Source organism: Lissotriton helveticus, chromosome 1_2, assembly GCF_964261635.1.
Source record: "Lissotriton helveticus chromosome 1_2, aLisHel1.1, whole genome shotgun sequence".
NCBI classification, from domain to species: domain Eukaryota; kingdom Metazoa; phylum Chordata; class Amphibia; order Caudata; family Salamandridae; genus Lissotriton; species Lissotriton helveticus.
Window position 1 is genome coordinate 161759678 of NC_136058.1, and position 23928 is coordinate 161783605.

Consider the following 23928-nt stretch of genomic DNA (forward strand, 5'->3'; position numbering starts at 1 on the left):
GAAGGTGACCTTAAACAATGGCTAAAAAACACCTGCAAATCTTCTGTCAGTGTGAACCAGAGCCAGATGTGAAATGCTCCTGTGGCTGATATACTATCGCCGTTATCTTATTGCTTCATAATGTACGGCTCAAATGCCACTGCTGAAGAATGCATTATGCATTTCGCATTTCATATATTCATGAATAGACCTAAACGCACACATGTCCTAATGCAATTATAACACCGCACTTTGTTACTTATTACATGGCTAAGACAAATACAAAAATCCATGCTCAATTTAACGTTGCATTCATGTACGCACCTCAGTCTTATTCTGTCCGCATCAACCTCCCACCAAACCCACTTTGCCCTTTCTTTTTTAATTGATCATCTCACCTATTAAAATTGCCACCCGCTCTTAATCACTGCCTCTACACTCCCACACTGCTCCCCCTCTCTTGGTCCTGCCATCCTCCTATTGCTCTGTGTTACTCTTGACTTTCTTACACACCCATCATTTATTATGCACTCGCCTGCTGTTCTAGTCTTCCATCTATTTACTCACCTATTCTAGCCGTCCATGTAAGCCTCCTTCATTCGCCCACTTATCCATTCATCCAACCGTTGAATCCTTCTCGTCCTGTCAGCCGGCACAAACACACAAGCGGTCTGTGAAGAAGCATATTAGTAATAAGGCTGCTCTGTTGCATTTGCCAATGCTTGCTTACCATATTGGACACATACCGGTTTGTGCATATTGCACCATCTTGCTGCCTTTATGTTTACATGCTTGCGGAAAAGTCATATGAGCAGAATTGGTTGGTCTAAGGATCTATTGTCCCTTGGTTGACCTATTTGAATGCAGCGTGAAGCTTAAAAGGCGATTATAAAAGTGGCATGTATGCTTCTGAAGTAAGTGAAAAGAGCACCACCGCTGTTATTAAGCTTGCTAATACGCTATTCAAGTATCTGGTTTCAGGTATACAGGACTGGTTGTAAAAACAAAAAAACATAATAGGTCGAGGTGTGGCACGTGCATAATTCTAGACTTTTATGAAATCTTTGCCATGTTCTGAAAAATGTAGCAACGAATGTTCGCAAGTGCCTGAGCTTGTGGCCAAAGAAACATGTTTGTCAAACATTCGTCATTATTATAAAGGGTCATCCTTGTGGCAGAGAATGAACCACAATTAAATAGTTTGGTGTTGAATTTTAAAACAGAAGTTGAACTGTTTATATGCTCCGAACTACCCCCATTTAAAAAGAAAAAAATAACCTATTGTGAAGGCACCATAACACACAACCTTTAAATAGAAGCCGTGCAGAAGCCAGATCTGTCGCACCATATTAATCTTAAGTAGTCTGACCATGTTCCCCCTGTTTCATTGGCATATGGATTGTAAAATTTGAACCACAGATGACAAAGACTACGCATATGTGACTTTTCATTTGTGTGTATTTTTGTTTCAACAGGTAAATTAAGATATGCCAACAACAGCAATTACAAAAACGATGTCATGATCAGAAAAGAGGTATTGTATGATATTAACCATTTTTATCACACCTATTTACATAGCACTGACCTAGACCACTTGGCAGTGAAGCACTTTACAACACTCCAACAGTGTCTTGGATGTGTGTTGTAAATAGAGCAAGAGGAAATAAAAGCTTTATGGGCAACAACAAATAGTGCATTATAAGAACAACATCCTGGAAATGACTAGATGGAGGGGGAGAAGACTTCAGAGTATTCAAGATGGGCATTGTTTTGCTGTCGCTAGCAAGAATGAGTTGGAGGAGGTACTTATTGAGTGCCACAAGATGAGGTTTTTTTTCCCCTATGTTTTTGTACTTTCACTGTAGACAACTCTAAATGGAGAGCAGCCTGGCTTCTGTGTTGAAGATTGTTCTGGTGGTGGTTGTATTTTAGCTGATAAATGAAGGCATGCAAAGAAAAATAGTGAAGCAAGATGAGAGTATATGAGCGGTGATATGGTGAATTACTTTGAGAGTGCTGCATGTCAGAACCACATTTTGAATCTATGAGGCAATCAAGTGATTGGGCAACTGAGCATCAAGCTTTTTCTGGGCTCAGAGGCTAAAGGTTTATGAGGGAAGTGAGACTTTCTGTCTGCTTGACCACATGCTTTTGCAGTATGTATGAAACCTCCCTAGTTTTGATTGGTGGTTCTTTGGGATGGTGTAATCTGCAGCTGTCTTCACTGGTTTGTGTTTGTGAAAAGTTAGAAAAGATGTGAATCATTTTATGGCCCTAGTATTGATTCCGATGCTAATTGACATAGTCAAAGGAATGTAATGTATCATGTCAAATCTAAACGAAAACGAGCATGTTCTCCGTCACATCAAAGTAATCACTCTCTCGTAGTTGGATAATCCTTATCTGGACGTGGGGCTAGTGTTCAATTATATATTTTGTATCTGTCAGATGGTGCTCGATGAGTGGGCTCAATTAAAAAAATCACATTGATTTTGAACTCTATATTATTTAGTGAAACATCGCTTATGGTTCAAGGCAGAAATATTTCAGAACGTAGACTGTTCCTATCTTTACAAGGTTTGATTGGGCTGGTATAATGTTAAAGCCTCATTCTAGTATTTGGCTAGCCTCATATCTGTTGGACGTAGTTTGTTGAATTAATGGCAGCTCGGGAGTATGGGGATATGTATGTATGGTCTTGTACTGGAGTAGCTGTGCATGAAAAATGTGCACCTCTTCGTAGTTGTATAACTTACCAAATTTGCACCTTACCCTGATCTTTTCCATATCAGATACCCGTAGTCGCCCATTCGCTATGGCGAGCCAGATTTTATCACGGCGAGCTATTTTTAGGGCCTACTGGCCTGGTCCGGTGCGCTAGCTCAAGCAGGCAAAGAACAACTGTTCAGCCAGAAAATGAATGAGCAAAACAAATTTAAATCGGGTCACGTTTGCTGTGCATTCAAAGACAGAGGTCAAATTTCATTGCATGTCTTCTTACAAATATTGTGCATCAGTTTTAAAGACTAGATTTAAAGGCATTTTATATTGGAGATTAATGTTTACTTTTCTTTCGCCAACTGCAAAGTTAGAGGATATTGTAAAGTGAACTGTCTGAAAATGTTGCTGAGCACACTCCATTTAAATGGCTGGTAAATGAACTGCCCAAATATTTTAAAATATACTTTGTAAGTTATGAAATCACTTTTTTGTAATTCTGAAGTGTGGAAACAAAGACTTTAATAAGATCAAACCAGATTGTAATACTTTACATGGTGATGTGCAAATGATAAATATTTGCTGAATCTCAATTTCCACACATTATCATTTGTACGCCATATAGTTTTATCAGTAAAACTGGATATTGTTGCGAACGTTGGTCCCTTTCATTGGAACATGTTTGTTTGTAAATGACACTCCTACCACATTATGCTTGAGTAATATATATATATATCAAAAGTGAGAGTTTTTAAACAATGTACTGAGAGATATTCCAGCCCCTGTACTGATGACTGCTATTAGTAAAATAAGAAGCAAGTCAGGGGTCAAGTGGGCTAATGTTTTATTATGCATGGAGCAAAAGTATAGTCTATTAAATCAAACATGAGTGGTTCTATGTGTACCTCAGACATGTTGGACTCACCTATTTGAATGTGTTCTCGTATGAGATAATGAAGAAAAAAGCAACTCAAAATATAATATTTGCCTAGAATCACCCAATTTGAGTCTAGTTTAGGGGTCATGCGCATTACAGTGATGGCGAATAGATTATTCAAGTCACTAGACCTTCAGGTCTGGTAAAAATGTTCAGATTAAAAAAAATCCTGAGTAAAGGTCAGTTTGAACCTGACTAATGCAGTTTTTGTTCCCCTCCTAAGTCATATCCTGGAACCATACTATACTGTTCTTCAAAGTGCACTCGTTCCTTTATGTATGCACTATGTATCTCTGTAGAATATTCCTAATAGCACAGTCTGTTACTAGCTTCTATCCCACACCTATGCCCGTCTAATTTCCCAACCCTTTTTAATAGTCTGGCTGTTGCCCTGATTCCTGGGTCTCAGTTCTGATATTTTTGTGCAGCTCTTTTTTTGTACCCCTTTTTCATTTGTGGCCCACCTCTATCTTTCTCAAAACATTTGTGCAAATCAGTTTTTTTCCATCATTTCCTTTGTACCTCACTTTCTATTTGTCTCTGCTCAAGCAGTGCTCTAGATGAAAACTATATTAAAGAACATTCCTTGTCAAGGAAACATTTAAATCCCTATAGGCAAGGCCACTGGAATTATGCGGCAGAAGACCCCCAAGTTATGCGGCAGGGATGAGTAAACTATGCTGCAAGAAAGGGCAAATCATGCGACGTAATACTGCACATTTTGTGACCGTAGGCATGATTTTGTCTTTTTTAAACGTGGTAACACTGTCTGGGCTTTCGGTACACCTAGCTAGTACCACCCCAATATGGCAATAAGCAACATAAAGTTGACCAGTCCAGCTTTGCAAAGGGCCTTCCATTGAACGGCAACATGTGTCGCTGCATTTGTAGTATGTTTTGAACTGTGTGAGTTAAAAACAAAAAAAAGTTATTAAAATCGGCAGATTATGTGGCAGATGATGAATTATGTGGTGACATATTTATAATTAAGTGACAGCTTCAGCTGCAAAATCTCATAATTCCTGTGGCCCTGCTTTAGGCACTTTATCCTGTTGGTAAAATGGGTGCGTGGGGCATGATTCTTTGGGTGTTTATATGCACTTATTGCTAACGTTTGCTTTTGCTTTTTAGGCCTATGTACATAAAAGTGTTATGGAAGAACTAAAGCGAATTATTGATGACAGTGAAATTACAAAGGAAGATGATGCCCTGTGGCCACCACCTGACAGAGTAGGACGGCAGGTCAGTAGAACGGATTAATGTCCTGGTGCATGAACTGATTTTTGTTTTATATGGTGCAGCTGACAGACACCAGATCATTCAGAAACCACTTGAAGACCTTTGGGGCAGAAGATGAGGGGTTTCAACCCCCTGCATATAACAGTTTATAAAATATAAGAAAAGCACCATGGGAATACAGGGTCATGGACCGATGCAAGTTATAATGACTTACTGCAGGCGTCCGGTAAGTTATTAATTATTTATTGGCAAATATATATATACTTTTGCCCCAGTGAGACAGTTTTAAAATATCGGCATTATTTTACCGGAGGGCTGTGAGACGTCAAAGACCAGCATGCTGCGCCAAATACCACAGTGTGGTGTCCACTAGAGGGCCGGTATTGTTAATAAAATCATCCCAGGAACTCATGCACAGCCTTCCATTGCCGGGCTGACCTTTGAAAAAGTTTGAAGTCAAACGAAATGCGTCAGGATTGCCCTTTCTACTGCTCAAAATAAATTGATTGAATCATTTGTGCAGCGTGTTCGACTCACCTTCTTTCCAGATTGGGAGAGGAATTGCAAGTATATATATATATATATATATATATATATATATATATATATATATATATATATATATATAATCTGCCTAATACCGTAACAAACTGTATTCTCCTGAAAGACCCCTTACCTTCCATCTCCTGGAGCACCTTCCTCATATCATTCTTGTACATCATTATGCATGTGTACACATGCACATCACAACATTACAGTTCGACAACCTCTTCCCTTTTGAAAAAAATCATTAAGCCCCCCTCCCAAAAAAAACACACTTTAACAAAGTTCAATTAAACAAACGGGTTTCTTTAGAATTCTTTCAGATTTTCTGCCCAAATGTTTCTTTGTCCTGTAACATGTTTGGTTGTGCATGTTATGGTCAGAAAGATGTGCTTTTTTGAAGAATTTATTATTGTTTGTTATGGTCTTGCTATCATTTTCCGCTGTTAGTGCTGTTCCACTAATTATTATTATTATTATTATTTTTTTCAAAGACCTTTATTTTGTTTCTGCACAATAACACAGCTTTTGGCCTACAACCGCAGGGGCCGGCCGCTATCATATCTCACGTTGATTCCATGTTTAGACCCAACACAGCCCATAAGCCGCCAACCCGGAGGTGCGGCGGCGATACCGTACACTTATGCAGACGTGTCATTATCAGAGTATATAATCAAATCGGTATAATTTTATATATAATAACTATGAACAACATGAACATGGAGTCGTTTCACACGGCAGGCGATAACATAGGCAATAATTGTGATAGTCCTAGTCCGGGTTAGGGTACCTTATGTCTAGTGTATACACTCAGCTACCCTACCATTGGGCTTGCCGCCCCCGCCAACATCTACATTAGTGTAGTCCCTCACCGTGTTCACTGATACGGGGTTACCGCCCCTCCGTCACCCATCCCTCTATCTGTACCAAGGCGCAATCTTGAGTTCCTACTACCTTCTCCCCTCTCCACCACGTCAGTCTTCCTCCCCCTCTTCATCTGATGTCAACTGCTCGTCCTCATCTAATGGTTCACATATGTCCCCCCTGAATCTATTCCACGGGGTCCATATTTTGTTCCATTTACGTGGGCAGGCTCTAACAGTGTATACTGACCTTTCTATTACCATGATCTTGTCCATATTTGTGCACCATTCTTCTGCCTACGTCCAGGCTTTGGCCCCCGGCACTGCGCCAAGTCCAGGCTCCCCTCTCGCGTGGCCCACCACTGGCCTCAAGGTCTCTCACGGATATGGCGCGGGGTCCGCGCGGTCCGCGTCCTGTGTCCCGTGGGGGGGGGGGGGACCTGTATCGTTCCTCAGGTGTCGGGTGGGGGGTTCCCAGAGCCAGGCGAAGGGACGGATTGCCGCCACTTCAAAGTGCGCCCGCTCACAGTAGAGCGCCGTGAGTCCCAGCGTTGCCTTCCACCCGGGCTCCGACTTCAATGTACGAGGCGCGCGGGGCTATCCAACTGTGTACCCCACTGCCTGCTTCCGCTGGTTCTCCTCTTGGTCATCTCCCAACACACGCGTGTGCCGCGCCTCCCCCGCCGGCCAACGGATAATTGCAACCTCCGCTGCGACCGTTCTCTTCCTCACCGGTGTCGCATGCAGGAGCGCTCTCACCGGTGTAGGACTCGCTGGCTCGGGTCAAGTCGTTGCTCCCTCCGCCGCCGACAAACCTCCGTCGGTCACTGTTAGCAACTGTTTCCGGTGCTGGGACCCCGCTGACCCCTCACTTCCGGTCGGGCCGCAGTTTCAGGATAGTCCGCAGCTCGTCTCCTCCCACAGGCCTCACCTCGCCGGGCGCCTCCGCTGCCGATTCCGGTGTCCGTCGGCTATTAAAGTCGCTCCACTGGTCGCCGCCCAGACCTAGACCCGGTGAGCCCCGTCGGGGGTTATTTCAGGGCGGATAAATGTGCCGGATTTGTGGTGGATGTCGCCTCGTCCTTGGAGCTCCTACTTTACGCTGCCGCCATGTTCGGCTGCCAGCCACGCCCCCTCCACTAATTATTTTTATCTCCAAGGGCATTGAATAAAGTCTACTTTGTGACCGTTTTATTTACTGTTGTAGAACTAGAACAAGATCGCCCACTTGATATTCTCGATTTTGATATCTTCCTTTACTTTCTGCATAGTATTTCATTTTTTCTTTTGCCTCCTTATCTGGTTTTTAGTACTTCATTATGACTTTCTGGCAGATTTGCTGGTAAATGAGGCAAACGAGTATGCCTTGATTGCCCGAACATTAATTTTGATGGACACTTTCCAGTAGACTTATGTGGAGTGTTTCTATAATCTCTTAACACTTGGCATAATGCTTGATTTATTGACACTTGTGTTAGTTTCGCTCTTTGTACAGCTTTCTTAATGGAGGCCATTAACCTTTCCAGAATTCCATTAGCTTGAGGCCAGATAGGAGTCCCTCTCCGATGCACAATCCCCAAATAATTCATACATTTTTTAAATTCACTTCCACTGAACGGAAGACCATTATATGTTTTCAGTATATTAGGTATTCCCCACGTAGACAATTTCATCAAGAACTGGAAGTACCACTGATGTCAACATTGAAGATACCATTTTAACAATAGGCAATCAAGAATACTCATCTACTATGGCTGGCAGATAGTGTCCAGAATCTAACGGACCATAAAAAATCTGCTGCCACATTAATCTATACACCATCCGGTAATTCTGACATGTGAAGTTCTTCTGTTCCTCTTTCTCATGGTGTACATTGACATATGTGACATGACTGCATGACCACTTGCTGGTCTAGTCTTGGAAACCACAGTTTTTCTCTTAAGAAGTTTTTAGTGGGAGATATACCTCTATGGCTTTCATGAGCTAAATCAATAATTCGCTTTTGTAAACAGACAGGAACAATTATCTTGTTTCTTCTAAGTAATATTCCTGAAGAGGCTACCAGTAATTCTGACTGTATGTTCTTAAAGGCTAAAATGTCATTCTTTTTCACATTTTGCTTACAGCGACTTGCAGCGTTTATCAATCTCCAGTTATTTTCAAAAATGATTTTAATGACTTTTTAAATAGTGTCATCCAAATGTGTGGCTTCAACCAGTTCCTTTTCTGAGGTGACTCCAGGTATTCCTGATGTTATTAAACAGATGTACTCTTCTGCCTCAAATTGTTGTCTTGCCTTTGAAACAGAAGGATGTCTAGACAAATATGCTGGAATATATTCTTTTACAAGCTAATGAATGATTCTACAATCATAATCCATTAATCTAATTCCCCATCTTTCTATTCTTGGAGGCATTCTTGTCTTTGGGTTCCCAAAAATGGAAATAAGAGCTTGGTGATCTATTACAAAAGGCTTTCCATATAGGAAGCCATGGTAATAATGTTTGCATGCCCATACAACTGCTAAACTTTCTTTTTCAGGCTAAGAGTATTTTTGTTCTATCTCTGAAAGACTTTTGCTGGCATGAGAAAGGACATATCTTGGAGTTTCTCCTCCAGGTTTGTGTTGTACCAGAATAGCACCTAGCCCTACAGGGCTGACATCCACTACCAATTCTGTACATAGATTTGGATAAAAGTACTTTAAGTTTGCTGCCATGGTAATTTGTGACTTTATTTCCTTGAATGCTTGTCCATAACTTTCATTCCACTCTTATCTCCGACCCTTTCTGGTCAAGTCTGAGACGCGAGCTTAAAGTTGTGAAATTGTTAACATACCTCGCACAATAACTGGCCATTCCTAGAAATGATCTCAAGTTTATGTCTTTGGGCCTTTGTATTGCATTTAGGGCAACTATTTTCTTGGGATCCGGCTTCATTCCCTCATGAGAAAATATATGCCCGTAGAATGTTTGGTTTTTATTTAATTCACATTTCTTGAAATTGAGGGTCAATCCAGCTTTAAGGAGTAGTTTACATACACCATCCAAAGCTTGATCATGCTCCTCTATAATTTCTTGAAAAATTTCAGCAGCAGAACATATACCAAAATTCAAACGTTTATAACTGAAAAGAACCAGGTGCGTGGAATGTTGTAATGTATCTTGATTGATTATCAATCTCTAGCTGACGATATCCCTTACGTATATCCAGTTTTGAAAAAACAACAGCACCCTTGATATTACTAATCATATAATTTAGATGACGGCCTGGATATCTCTCTTTCAATTGCAGTGTTTGAAACTCATGTCCACACACATTCTGATATATTCAGTGTCCTTTTTGGGAATGATTACAATGGAAGATACCCACAGAATTGGACCTGTTGCTTCTTCAATTATGTAGTCTTCCAGTAATGCCTTGATTTCTTTTTCAACTTTCGCTTGCAAATGGACTGGAACCCTTCTATGAGTTTGAACTACAGGCTTTATTGTTTCATTTATATCTTTCAGTTTCTGTAGACTACCAAATAATTTTGGATATTTCCTGAGAACAGGGTGATCAGTTGTTATATTACAGGTTACTGCTAGTAACCCAATTAACTGAGCAGTTATGTTACTTAGTAAGCATAGTCCTGGAACCTCTCCCTGCATAACATTTATTTCTTCTTTGCTACTTATTTCCTGATGTCTTAGAATTTCCTCAGCTTTTCCTAAACAGGAGATCGGGCGCTTAGCTCCCCATTGAAAAACACTTACATTTGATGGTTTAAGAGGAGGCTGTTAAAACTTTTTCGCAAACTCAGTTACACACATTATTTTGCATGTTGCTCCACTGTCCAGAATGAAAGGTACTTTTTGAGAACCTACTAACAAATCAACTGAAGTTGTCTTTTTGACATCTTCTTTTCTTATCATGTTAAGATGTTGAACTTCATTTATTTCTTGCATCGTGTATAGCCTTTCACTATGTTCAAAATCTTCTTCAGATTCTTCTTCTCTTTCAATTGCCTCCATTTCCCTTGTGTTTCACGTTTTCATTTCTTTTTTTCCCATCTAAATTAGATTGTTTATTTCCATTTTCTTTCTTTGTCCAGTTTTCCTTTTTTTCTTCCTAAAATGAGCAAACACTTGCAAAATGGATGTATCTCCCACATTCTTTACCTTGTTGTCCCATAGCTGGACAGAATTTTTGATGAGGAAACTGAAATCCACATCTGTAGCAGTCTTTTCTTCTCTGTACCGTCTCTCCATTCTTTTTTCACAGTTTTCACAGTGACATTTTGTCTCACTTGAGCTAAAGTTTTTATCTTTCCTTCTTCCATATTCATGACATGTTTTTCAGCCCGTAGTTCTGTTCTTGCCATGCACACAATGTCTTGTAGTTCATGTTTTCTCTGAACTTCTTTGAGTTGCAACCTTGTACAACTCTTAGCCTTACTGCTGCTTCATTATTGAATTTGTCAAATTCACAAAACGTTATTAATTTATTATGTCTGGTGACAAAATCATCCATTGTTTCATCCTCTTTTTGACATGCAGTGTTAAAATTATGTCTTTTAATATCTAAGTTTCTGTGAGGATCCAACTTATCATTTAAGCATTTCATGTGTCCCTTATAAATATTTAGTTCTTGTTGAGGAAATGTAATTAATAGATCTTCTACTTCATCTCCCACAAGATTGAGCAGCAAGTCTTTTGCCTGTTCATCAGTATGATTTTTACACGTTGCATTTAGAAAATGTTCAAATCTTCTTGTCCATTTCTCCCACTTTTGAGCAACATTTTGCTGTTCTGAGAGATCAAAGGGCATCAGTCTCTCTCCTAAATACAGTACTTAATATTTTTCCTGCCTCATTTTCCTCATCATGCATGTCAGAATTCATATTGGCTGTTACTTCTCTTTCTGTTGTCATGACTGTTACTGTTAAAAAGGTGTTTAATATTATTTTTTTCTTTGCTATTTACTTATTTATTGTATTCAAAATGACACATAGAAATGATATACGTGTTTGTTTGAGTTTTCAACTTTTCAATCAAAGGGTGTAGGCTACATAACACTGTTTTAAAGATATAGCTGTGTGCAACAGTGTGTTGCATAAATCACTAGGCAGAGCGATTACTATTGCACAGCCCTTAGAAACTGTCATCTTGCAGTGTCATGCGCAGCCTGCGCACATTCAACAGAATTGAATTTAATTTGTAAGACCCCTCACCATCCATCCTGGAACACCACCCTCATATTCTTGTCTTACATCATTTTTTTTGTTAAACACATTGTATTGGGTTTTATTACACACAACATACATCCCACATTACAGTTTTGCACTGTCCGGGCTACAAATAGTGGCACTTTACCCAACAACTTAGTAAATGCTATTCTTAAGAACCCTCCCCGGTTCCCACCATCGGCACTCGGAATAAGCTATGATCATAACGGGTAGTATGTACAGGAGTTAACTGACAATGGTACGTGTTATGTGCCTGCCGTGTTACGGGGGTAGTCTCCAATCGTGGTGTTAAGTCGCTAGTTCGTCTTGCGTGTTATATTCGCGCAGTGCTTGTACTAAGGCATCCCATGCTTGCGCCATTTCTGAAGCTCTGTCATTTTGCTGTCGCCGTGCTGCTTGAAACCTCAGCATGCTTTCCCCACCTGCCCATTTAAGGAACTCGTTTCTCCACTTCGTGCTCGTGGGACTGGTCACTGCCTTCCAGTGTTGTGTAAGTTTGCGTTTTGCGAGGATAAGCCCCATATCTATGAATTTGCTTGTTATCTTGTTTTTTGAGGTGTGAGGGAACCAATGTAGAACTCCTATGGCCATGTCGAACACCAATCCCCTGTCCGTTATCTCATTAAGAGTGTCTCCCACCTCCGTCCAGTAAGGAGTTAACATAGGGCATGTCCAGAGCATGTGGTCTAGCTCAACACCAACTGTTTTGCATCTAGGGCATCCCGCAGAGTCTGCGGCAAAATATCGTTGGATCTTCCCCGGGGTTAGGTAGGCACGGTGGAGAATATAAAAGTGTACTAATTGAAATCGCGCGTTTCGTGTACTCTTCCAAGCCCTTCTCATCAACTGTTTCCACACTGTCTCAGGGATCTCTTTGCCTATATCAGCTTCCCACTTGCCCTTCAGCGCTATTAAAGGAGGTAGGCCTTCATTGGTCATTCTAGAGTAAAGGCATGAGACCGCCTTAAACGTTCCCGCTGCCATCATAGCATATTGGCAAACCATCGTTGTTTGAGGTTCCATGAGCCCTCCTTTCCAATGCGCTTGTATTGCGCGTGTAAGTGCTGAGTGCAGTAGGAAGTCCCCACTAGGTATATCATAACGGTCTAGGAGTGCCGTAAACGGCAGAAGTGTTTCGTCTTTGTACAAGTCCCCATGTACCTGAACCCCCGCATCTTCCCACCTCTGCAACTGTGACCAATCCCCGCCGTGTGGTAATGCCGTCAACATTCCCAGTGGGATTTCGAGGGCATACGGGTGCGACACTCCCGCTCTACGTTGTGTACGGTTCCAACATAATCTAATCGTCTTCTCCTCTTGTGTGAGGCCTCTGAGGTCTAATTTCTGCTGTAATGCTATGAATGAAAGCACGTGGCAGGGTATACCTAAGCCACGTTTGTTTTCCGGCCCTCGAAATTCCCGGACTATTTCCTGGGTGTAGGTCTGTAATTAAGCTGCCAAGTAGTACAGTTCAAAGTCGGGGACCGCTAAACCTCCTTCCGATTTAGGTCTCATTAACGTTGTTAATGCTACTCTGCGTCGACCCGTCCCCCAGAGGAAGGAGACCATCATAGACTTCAGGAGCCTGAAGGTGGTAGGAGGAATCCAGACGGGTAGCGTCCTGAAATAATATAGGAGCGCCACCATCTTGAGCAGCGCTATGCGACCCGCCACTGACAATGGGAGTGTGGCCCAGAAGGACATGCTGCCCTTTACCGCTCTGATGCCGTGGGTAATGTTGCCCTCTAATATGTCAACAGGGATATGATAAACATAAACCCCTAGGTATTTCAGGCAGGTGGGTTCCCATCTGATCTCTCTGGTCGTGGAGGGCTGAGTTTCGCCTTTGTGCACAGGGAATAGACATGTCTTGGACCAATTTACTCTAAGGCCTGAAAGTTCGCCAAAGCTTGTTAAAAGATTGTCGGCCCGCACCAGGGCCCCGTCCACGTCTTCCAGGAAGAGCAGGAGGTAGTCAGCATATAACGAAATGTGTTGCTGACCAAGTTTGTATAAAGGGCGCCCGTGCGGAGTGACATTGCGAGGGGTTCCACTGCCAATGCAAACAGCAGCGGGGATAGTGAGCACCCCTGTCTTGTTCCTCTCTACACTGGGTATTGAGGTGATATTAGCCTACCCGTTTTCACTCTGGCCACTGCCGAGGCATATAGTACAGCGGTCCATTTCAGATATCCGTCCCCCACACCATTGTTTCAGTGTATTTGTGTCTAGATTTTTGAGGTCCGTAAATGCATGCAGATAAATATCATAGCTGTGTGTGCGTGTAGATATATGTATGGTTATTTATAATGTGTAGCATGGATAAAAAAATGTTAAATATACATGCAGCTTATGTGCAACTTATATTCATGAATACATCTTGTTTATATATAGACATGAAGGGGCCTGCATCTTACCTTTAAGCCCGGTCTCAAGGGGGTTAGTGCAGTATTGATTCCACTAGAGGAATTTATCCTCACCTCGGGTGCAAATCTTGGCGGGTCTACTCAGCCTCTCATCCTCCCAAGGTAGATAGATACAAGCATAACCATTGAGTACACTTCACATTAAACAGTTACAGGTCCGAAAGACCTCACTGAGTGGACAAATTACTTATGGATTCCTGTATTGCGTTATGTCATGTTACGTTACCATGGCTACCACCTTCCCCGACCAAGCTACATAATCCCGTGCACGTTGTCACCCTGCACCCCCACTCCGCACCGGAGGCGGTATTTAAACCTATTACATTGAAACTACGTACCCTCAGCTCTCATGTGCACAGCACCATCCCTACTTCCGAGATATGTTAAGTAGCCCAACCTCCCCGTGGGCCAGTGATCTAAAAATACCCCCAGTAACATAAATATATGTAGATGCATATGCAAGATTAGTTCGTGAACAGATGTCGTACGATTAGTTGTTGTGTGGGTATTAGTTCGAATACAGTGCATAGTTAACACGCGCTGCAAGCGAGCATCGTGCAGTACATCTGTGGCGAGTATGGTGGTGTACTCGCGAGTGCATCTATCGCACTCAATAATTAAGTGCATTTTCTGCTGCTGCCTGTGTAATCAAGCTTTACAAATTGCATTTTACTCCAGGGAGCTGTGCCGCGCTTCTTTTCCCAGCTCCTCGAGCCGTGCTCCGAGTCAGCGCATACCGCATATGTCCGTCTTTAATTTCAAAGCAATTACTGTGGCATGTTCTGTGCCGGTGTCTGAGAAGTGACAAGCTTCCCAGAGCCGAGGAAGCTGCAGGCCTCGGCTTCCTGTTATTCAGGCAGATGTGGTCGTGGGGCCCCGCGCTGCTGCAGTCCTCTGAAACCGCCGCATGCCATTCGCGAGCAGATGACTTCTGAGCTTTAAAATGCCACTAACAGTAAATGCCCGCGTTACGGACACACCGTTGTAAGGCATTCCATTTCCCCCTTTTTCTGTAGCAACAATGCAATTGGTGCTCAGTAAAACTCCACACCTTCGGGTCGAATATATAAATCTGACCCCCCCCCCCCAAAACGGTCTGTACAGTTAGGCGCTGGCTGGGAGTTGATGCAACTCACTCTTTTTACCGACTACGTCATAGCATTGCTACCCATGTTTACGTGAGGACAAAGGTGAGTGATGCTGTGATAGCGACGAGTGATGCTGTGGTAGCGACAAGTGATGCTGTGGTAGCGCATAGTGATGCTGTGGTGGCGCATAGTGATGCTGTGGTGGCGCATAGTGATGCTGTGGTGGCGCATAGTGATGCTGTGGTGGCGCATAGTGATGCTGTGGTGATGCGATAGACACATAAAAATGTTGTCATTTACAATGCCAATAGCTCTAACTTTGGCAAAGGCGAAACCGTTGCATTGTAAATGCTTGTTTAACATGGAGATTGATCTTTGTAGACTCCTCTCACTTTACAGATCAGGAAAGGCTGTAGGGTGTTATTTTTTGTAACGCGCCAAAACGTAAACATTCAGCAGTTACGAAAGCAAAAATGTAATTCTGAACTGTGATGGGGACGAAGATTTGAATAGGCTCAAAACTAATCAAGACACTTTACTTGATGATACATAAATGATAAATGTTCGCATGCACACAACTCAAAAATCCAAGAACACAAGTGAACAAACACTTGATTGGCATTATATACTGAAGGCTTTTATTAAAACACGTTGCTATATGTGTGTCTTGATGAAATATGCAAAAATGACTAAATAAAAATTTGTGGTTATGTATTTATGATGGTCTTCGTGTTTTTCCCACTCTTCAGGAACTTGAAATTGTGATTGGAGATGAACACATTTCTTTCACCACCTCAAAAATTGGCTCCCTTATTGATGTAAATCAATCAAAGTAAGTTACTTGCAGCATTCTAAGATTAACATTTTTAGGACTCGACTCCATAAAACTAGGATGCTTTGCTATAAACAGATAATGGTACATTTATGAGAATAAAGGGTGTTATTGCTAAAAAAAACATGGCTAGTTGCCAGAAACTCACTTTGTTTTCTAAGAAATACCGCACACTGACAATTAACCAGTTGGCACAATCAACTGCCACGGCGCACACACTGTAGGCTACGTATAATTATATTGGGCAAAAATGCCAAAAGAGTATAAACTTTTGATGTTTGTATACCAAATTAAAATACTGCAGACATTTCAGATAGGTATGTGTCATTTATTAGTAAGAAGCAGTATTGCCCATCTACCAGAAGTCTGGATTTCTGATAGATACATCTGCCGTGTGGATTCCTCACCTTGTGAATATCCCCTGCGTCAGCAACATTCGGAAATTCTTTTCGTAGCTTCGCGCCGACGTGGACTTGGACGTCATAGAGGCACGGCATCGCTCGCGACTCCGCTGACGTCACCGACGCCTATAATAGGCCCATGCCGGCGTGATGACATCAGTTCCCTTTTTCCGCGTCGTCGACGCTAACGGTTTTCTAGAGATCGTCCGTAGCGTTGACTGTAACTTTGTTACTTTACATTGTTAGTGTTCCTTTATCTCCTCTTTCAAGATGTCTGCGAAGAAGACGGGTTTCAAAGCCTGTGGAGAATGCGGCAAGACTATGTCCATTACGGATCCACATGAATGCTGTTTGTGGTGTCTTAGTTCCGACCACGACGTCGAAGACTGCCGTTCCTGCAAGAAGATGACTCCTAAGGCCCTCCGAGAAAGAGAAGCTAAGCTTATCGTTGCAAAGCTTAAAGGGAGTAAGGACAAAAAGAAATCGAGATCGGACTCTACGCTCGAGGTCAAGATCTCGCTCGAAGTCGCATTCGGATTCGTCCTCAGCCCATGCTTCAAGGTCTCCGAAAAAGAAGCATAGAAAAAGATCTCATGAATCCCGACATCGTTCAAAGAAGGACTCGAGTTCTAAACCGAAGTCGCAGGTGAAGCTGGTAGAAAAAGAAGTAGTGTCTTCAGCTTCGGAAGAACATGACGCCGGAGGTGCGACTTCGCATGCGGGTTCGCCGAAGCAGACAGCGAATCCATCCCATTCTCCGGATCGGGAGGATGAAGGTGAGGAGGAGATAGTTGGAGAGGGAGAGGCTCCGTTGCCCGAAGGTCTGTCGACTCCGGTGCACCAGCCTGAAGAGGAGGTCGACGTTGTATCGACTCCGCACCCTCCAGAACCACCTGGGGGTTCGTACCCAACCTTCCCGGCTCCAGGTCAAGATCCGACGCATTTTCTAAATGCTATGTATGGTATCTACTCCAGGGCTATGTACCCCTCTGGGATGCCTGTTGGTCCCACGGGTTCGATGGCATTTGGTCTGGGTGTCCCCCAATCCTATGCCCCGGCTCCCTTTATGCCCTTTATGCCGGCTCCGACGCCGCATTGGCATCTTCCGACACCGGCGAGGCCTTCGACTCCGAAGCCATCGACGCCGAAGTCGATGACACCGAATCCTTCGACGCCGATTCCATCATCTCTGATGCCAAATCCTGAACGACGTCGTGGAAGTCTTCCTCATACGGCGTCGGGCTCGGCGCCGGCTCTGACTTCGGTGGGGTCAACAGTGGATCCGACGGCTTCGAAAGTGAAGCACAGGTCGAGGCGTAAAGCACAGAGACTGATGGAGGAAGAGAGCTATCGTGAGGAGTATTTGGAGGAGGGTGAACTACAGGATCCTGAGGATCCTTATGAGGATCTTTCGGTGGCCAGTGGTCTTGAACTGTCCCCTGAGTGGGATTTGGTTTCGGTAACAGATGAACCCTCAAAAGATGTGGCTCCTTATCACGTTGTTATTAAAAAAGCAGCAAATTTATTGAACATCGCTTTACCTACTGCTGAGTTCAAATCAAATCTACTCACAGAGGTTCTTCACTCTCCCTCTTCGGTAACTGAGCCATTGCTGCCCTTTAATGATGCTCTTAGAGATCCTATTTTAGAGGTCTGGAAGAAACCGCTGTCAACTCCAGCTGTATCTAGAGCTGTTGCCAGAAGGTACAGGACTGCTCCAGATGATCCTGAATTTGTATCCACTCACCCTCTTCCTGAGAGTTTGGTGGTACAAGCTGCATGTTCCAAACTATCAACTGGAGCTCTTTCTCAAGTTCCAGTTGAAAAGGAATCGAGAAAGCAGGATCAGGCTGCTAAGAAGATTTTCTCTTCTGCCAGCATGGCATTAAAGTCCACAAACGCGACCTGTTTGATGGGTCGTTACATTCACGCACTGATGGACACTGTTAAGCAGTTAGTGCCAAAGATACCGGAAGATGATAGAAAGGCCTTCCAGGAGGTTATCTCGGACACTCAGGCTGCAGTAAGGCAGGTGATACAAAGTGGTTTAGACACTGCAGATTCTGTGGCGAGGATTATGGGCTCTTCAGTTGCTACAAGGAGAGCTGCATGGCTGAAATCCTCTGAATTTTCAACTGATGTCCAGTCTACATTGTTGGATTTACCATTCGACGGATCTGGTTTGTTTGGGAAGAAGGCAGATGCTGCTTTAGAACGTTTTAAAGACAGCAGGGCGACTGCTAAGTCGTTGGGCCTTCAGACCAGGGGTACTTTTGGAAGGCGTACTAGAGGATTTAGTAGATCTTCATTTCGATCCTACAAATCTACACAACAACAACCACAGCAGCAGCAGAACACGCTGTACAGATCTTATAGAAGCAAGCAGAGAGGCCGTTCTTGAGGCCGTCAAATCTCCTCCTCTTCCCCTTCCCAACCCCCTGCCAACGCAGCAAAGCAGCCCTAGGTCCGCCATTCCGGATCATGTGGGCCCAGTGGGGGGCCGGCTTACCCATTTTCTACAAGATTGGAAATTGATAACATCGGATCTTTGGGTTCTCAATCTTGTAGAGAATGGGTATGCTCTTCCCTTTCGGGAGTTTCCCCCAAATTATCCTCCTTGCCAGGGTTATTGTTCAGAGGACCACCTGCTTCTCCTGCAGGAAGAAGTCCTGGCACTGTTTCGAAAAGGTGCGATAGAGGTGGTTCCAGAGCAGGAAAGGGGTCAGGGATGCTACTCCCGGTATTTCCTGATCCCCAAAAAGGATGGCAGGCTTCGGCCAATTCTGGATCTCAGGATCTTGAACCTTTACCTGAAACAGGAAAAGTTCAAGATGGTCACTCTTGCACAGGTTCTTCAAGCGCTGCTGGAAGAAGACTGGATGGTGTCGATCGGCTTGCAGGATGCGTATTTTCATATTCCCATCTTGAAGTCGCACAGAAAGTATCTCCGTTTTACGGTTGGGTCGCAACACTACCAGTTTGCGGTCCTTCCGTTTGGTCTTACTACTGCACCTCGAGTCTTCACCAAGGTGATGGCAGTGGTGGCAGCACATCTCAGGAGGTCGGGGATACATGTACTCCCTTATCTGGACGACTGGTTGATCAAAGCGGAGTCGCCGGAGAAGGTGCTCCATCATCTGCAAGAGACAACTCAGTTGTTGCACAAGTTGGGTTTTTCGATAAATGTACCCAAGTCTCACCTGGTGCCCTCCCAGCGCAACCTGTTCATAGGTGCGGTACTGGACACTACTGTTTGTCGTGCATTCCCTCTTCCTCAAAGGATTCGCGACATTCAGGAATTGATTCCTTTGTTCTACAATGGAGCTGTCATTCCAGTCTTGAAGGTTCTTCGCCTGCTTGGTCTGATGGCTTCTTGCATTCTGTTGGTCAACCATGCACGCTGGAACATGAGGGCACTCTAGTGGTGCCTCCGCAGGCAGTGGTATCAGCACAACAGAGATCTCAAGGAGTCAGTGAGGATCTCCAGAGAAACTGCAGCGGATCTGTCTTCGTGGAGCGTGGAAGGCAATCTGTCACAAGGAAAGCCTTTTCAACTTCCTCCATCGATGGCCACGGTAATAACGGATGCATCCACTCTCGGGCGGGGTGCTTATCTGGGGGACCTGGTGGTCAAGGGTCTTTGGTCTCCAGAGGATAGGTTGCTTCACATCAACCTTCTAGAATTGCGGGCGATACGTCTGGCACTCAAGGCCTTCCTCCCTTCCCTTTGTGGTCAGTCGGTTCAGGTCCTGACCGACAACACGACCGCGATGTGGTACATCAACAAGCAGGGAGGAGTGGGGTTGCAGTGTCGCAGAGAGGCTCTGCGTCTCTGGTCCTGGGTTCAGGACCATCAGATTTGTCTGATGGCAAATCATCTGGCCGGAGTTCCGAATGTTCGTGCAGACAGTCTCAGTCGGCAGTTCTCTGCCGACCACGAGTGGAGGCTTCACCCGGAGGTTGTTCACGACATCTTTCAGATGTGGGGGACGAGAATGCTCACTGCCTGTCATTCTGCAGTCTCCAGTATCCGATGCAAGGAGCCTTGGGGGACGCGTTTCAGTTGAGTTGGAACTCGCAACTCCTTTACGCGTTTCCTCCCATACCTTTGATTCCTCGGGTTCTGAGGAAAATTCGCCAAGACCGGGCCCAAGTTATATTGATCGCCCCGGATTGGCCAAGAAGGGTGTGGTACTCAGACCTTCTCCACCTCTCCTCCGCCGTTCCGTCTCCCTCACAGGGCAGATCTCCTCTCCCAGATGGAGGGGCAGGTTCTATACCCCCACCTCCAGACCTTACACCTTCATGCCTGGAGATTGAACGGGGCAACCTGAGTTCTTTTTCTCTCCCGTCTGACGTGGTGGATGTCATCTTGTCAGCCAGGCGTGACTCCACTAAGTCCATCTATTCTTATAGGTGGTCAAAATTTGTCGCTTGGTGTGGGGAGAAAGCTATAGACCCTTTGAGAGCCCATTTGTCTGATGTTCTCCAGTTTGCCCTTTCTCTGGCGCAACAGGGGCTTGCTGTTGCCACAGTGAAGGGTTATCTTTCAGCGCTGTCGGCTTTTCTCTGTTTGCTTGACCAGCCAGCTCTTTTTAAATCTCCTGTGGTTTTAAGGTTTTTGAAGGGCCTCATGAATAAGTTCCCTCCTACTCCTTTTATTGTGCCTCAGTGGGACTTAAATCTTGTTTTAACCTTTCTGATTTGTGCTCCCTTTGAGCCACTTCACAAATGTCCTATGAGGCTTTTGACTCTTAAGACAGTTTTCCTCGTTGCAATAACCTCGGCATGGAGGGTTAGTGAGCTTCAAGCTCTTAGTTCCAAGCCCCCTTTCTTGACCATTCATGCTGATCGAATGGTTCTTAGGACCAGGGCTGCTTTTCTGCCTAAGGTGGGGACTCCTTTCCACCTTGGTCAATCCATTACCCTCCCTACCTTTTATCCTCCCCCCACACCCTTCCAAGGAGGAGGAGAGATTACACCGTCTGGACCCCAAGAGGGCGGTGTCTTTTTATCTGGACAGATCTAAAGACTGTCGGTTGGATGACCAGCTCTTCATTGGCTTTGCTGGCTGCAAGAGAGGAAGAGCGGTCCATAAAAGAACTTTATCAAGATGGATCGTCCTCTGTATAAAGATCTGCTACTCTTTGGCCGGTAAGGAACCTCCAGAGGGTATAAGGGCTCATTCTACTAGAGCTAAATCGTCAACCTCTGCTTTGGCTAGAGATGTTCCTGTAGAGGATATTTGTAGGGCGGCAACTTGGTCTTCCCTCCACACTTTCGCAAAGCATTACTGCTTGGATTCAGTTCTCCAGGATTTCCTGGTCTAGAAGGGTGGACACCCTCCTCCAGGAGTGGGGACTGCTGTGGGACTCTATTCACAAGGTGAGGAATCCACACGGCAGATGTATCTATCAGAAGAACAAGTTACTTACCTTCGGTAACGCTTTTTCTGGTAGATACAATATCTGCCTGTGGATTCCTCACTGACCCACCCGCCTCCCCGTTGTCCACTCTTCTATACCAGTGTTTCTATTATGTATTTATTTTATTGTCAAAGAGTTGTTTATTTAAATTTTTTTATTGCATTTGCTTCACACTGTGTGTTACCTTGATATTTGTACTGCGTATACTGTGTATATGTCTACTGTCATTGGTCCGTCCGTGTGCCTCGAAGGCACGGAAAAAAGGGCGGAACTGATGTCATCACGCTGAGGTGGGCCTATTATAGGCGTCTGTGACGTCAGCGGAGTCGCGAGCGATGCCATGCCTCTATGACGTCCAAGTCCACGTCGGCGCGAAGCTACGAAAAGAATTTCCGAATGTTGCTGACGCAGGGGATATTCACAAGGTGAGGAATCCACAGGCAGATATTGTATCTACCAGAAAAAGCGTTACCGAAGGTAAGTAACTTGTTCATCTACACCAATCAGACCGTATAAGCCCAAAAATGAAAACTGAACTTCCTGCTCCAAATTCCAAACATGTAGTTCAACCTGGGTGGCCTCATTATTCCGATAATTCTTCTGGAAAGGTACCACTCCCGCCCTGTTGGCGATCCTTACTAGACCGACTGATTTGACCCCAAAGATGGCCTATTGGGCCTAATGAATGAGTTTGGAGGGCTACGGGAGATAGGATATTGGTGGGCTTGGCGGCCCTAAGTGCTCAACGTGACAAACGCATGTGCTTGGAAACTGCCCAGTCTGAAGCTGTGATGGTCTGGCATGGACTGGTGTGCCAAATGGGTGGAACCAATTTATACCGCCGAGAGTTGCCCTCCGAAATTCAACAGATTTTGGGGTAAATGTTGTGAATACTGTCTTTTTTTTCGCATAAAGAACTATACCGTGCAATGTTCTTTATTACTAAGATGGTGAAGCATGATGAAGTAGTTTTGTGGTGCTTTGTTACACTACTATTTAAAATCATTACTTTTTTAAAAATAAAAACAAAATTCAGACTCTTTATCTAGCACTAGGCTCCTCTTAGGGGTGAATACAGTTAGATACATGTTACATATATTTACTGGAGTGTTTTTTTAATTTTCTTAACACACTATTACTTTAGATGTGTATCTGTACCCATACTGTCATACTATTACTACTGCCTTCTGTAGGGAACCACTAATTATGGAAGAGGTTACTCTATAACTGAGTTATTTTATTATCAACGTTTTCTGTTGAACATCTTGTAATACTTGATAAACTGATGATTGTCTTGTATGTCCTTTTTTAGGGATCCAGAAGGCTTGCGAGTATTTTACTACCTGGTGCAGGACCTCAAATGTCTCGTCTTCAGTTTAATTGGCTTACACTTCAAGATCAAGCCAATCTAAATGTTCTGTAAATGCTATAATTTTATGTTGTTGTGGGGTGGGCTGGGATTTCCTTTTATTTTTGTCTTCGCCGGTCTAAAGACTTTTATGTATGTTTTGGAATTTTTTTTTACAAAACCCAAATTAATCCTTTAATAAAATTCTGGTGAAACCAAGGCACCTTTTCCGTTTTCATTTAAGTGGCTGTTAAAACCTCTGTCGTGTTTGTCGTTTGCACATTAAGATTTTAGCCTTATGTCATCAACAACTTTGCATAGGATGCTTTTTGAGCAATAACTGAGTCAACTCCTACTGGTTTGAGGTGCAAAACAGCCAAACCAATGCATCAAGATATGCTGTAATACAGCTGCTGTTGGGTGTGGAAGTTTGTTCAAAGCTAAATTGTAGGGCACATGACAAAAGTGTGACCTAGCAGAAAATGGGAGAGTCTCCCTTTTAATGATCAAGAAATTTTGACGTGGGTACCAGAAGTCCTGCACTCTGGCTATGGAATGTGCCATCGTTGACCAACTTTCTGCCATCACATGGATTCAGTCTTTGTCTTGATATAGTTTGTGGTGGCACCGGTAGTTCCCCTTTAGTTAGAAAAAAATAAACAGAGGTAATCGAATAGCCATTTGGAGTAAAGACAGGGGGTCTTCGATAATTCCTTCATTATTATTCCAGCTATGGAGATGGGTAAAGAGAGCAATCTGTCTACTTGCCCAGTGCAGTGTAACTATAGTTCTCCGATAGTTTTTGGGAATCATTTCACTTGGGTTTCTGTGAATATATAGACCTAAACACCTTATTGATTCATATTCTGGTATGTTGTTTCCACAAGTGGGAACATAT

The 23928-nt window shown here is 43.7% G+C and overlaps 1 protein-coding gene across 1 annotated transcript in view; it reads left to right on the forward strand.

The window, feature by feature from the left end:
- MAGOH (mago homolog, exon junction complex subunit) overlaps positions 1 to 23249 on the forward strand; it is a 36091-nt gene extending 12842 nt beyond the window's left edge. The window contains exons 2-5 of the mRNA XM_078670500.1: positions 1455 to 1513; positions 4766 to 4876; positions 15773 to 15855; positions 22995 to 23249. Coding sequence (XP_078526626.1) covers positions 1455 to 1513; positions 4766 to 4876; positions 15773 to 15855; positions 22995 to 23094 — 353 coding nt within the window. The 3' untranslated portion in view covers positions 23095 to 23249. The remainder of the gene's footprint in view (positions 1 to 1454; positions 1514 to 4765; positions 4877 to 15772; positions 15856 to 22994) is intronic.
- The last annotated feature ends 679 nt before the right edge of the window (positions 23250 to 23928 follow it).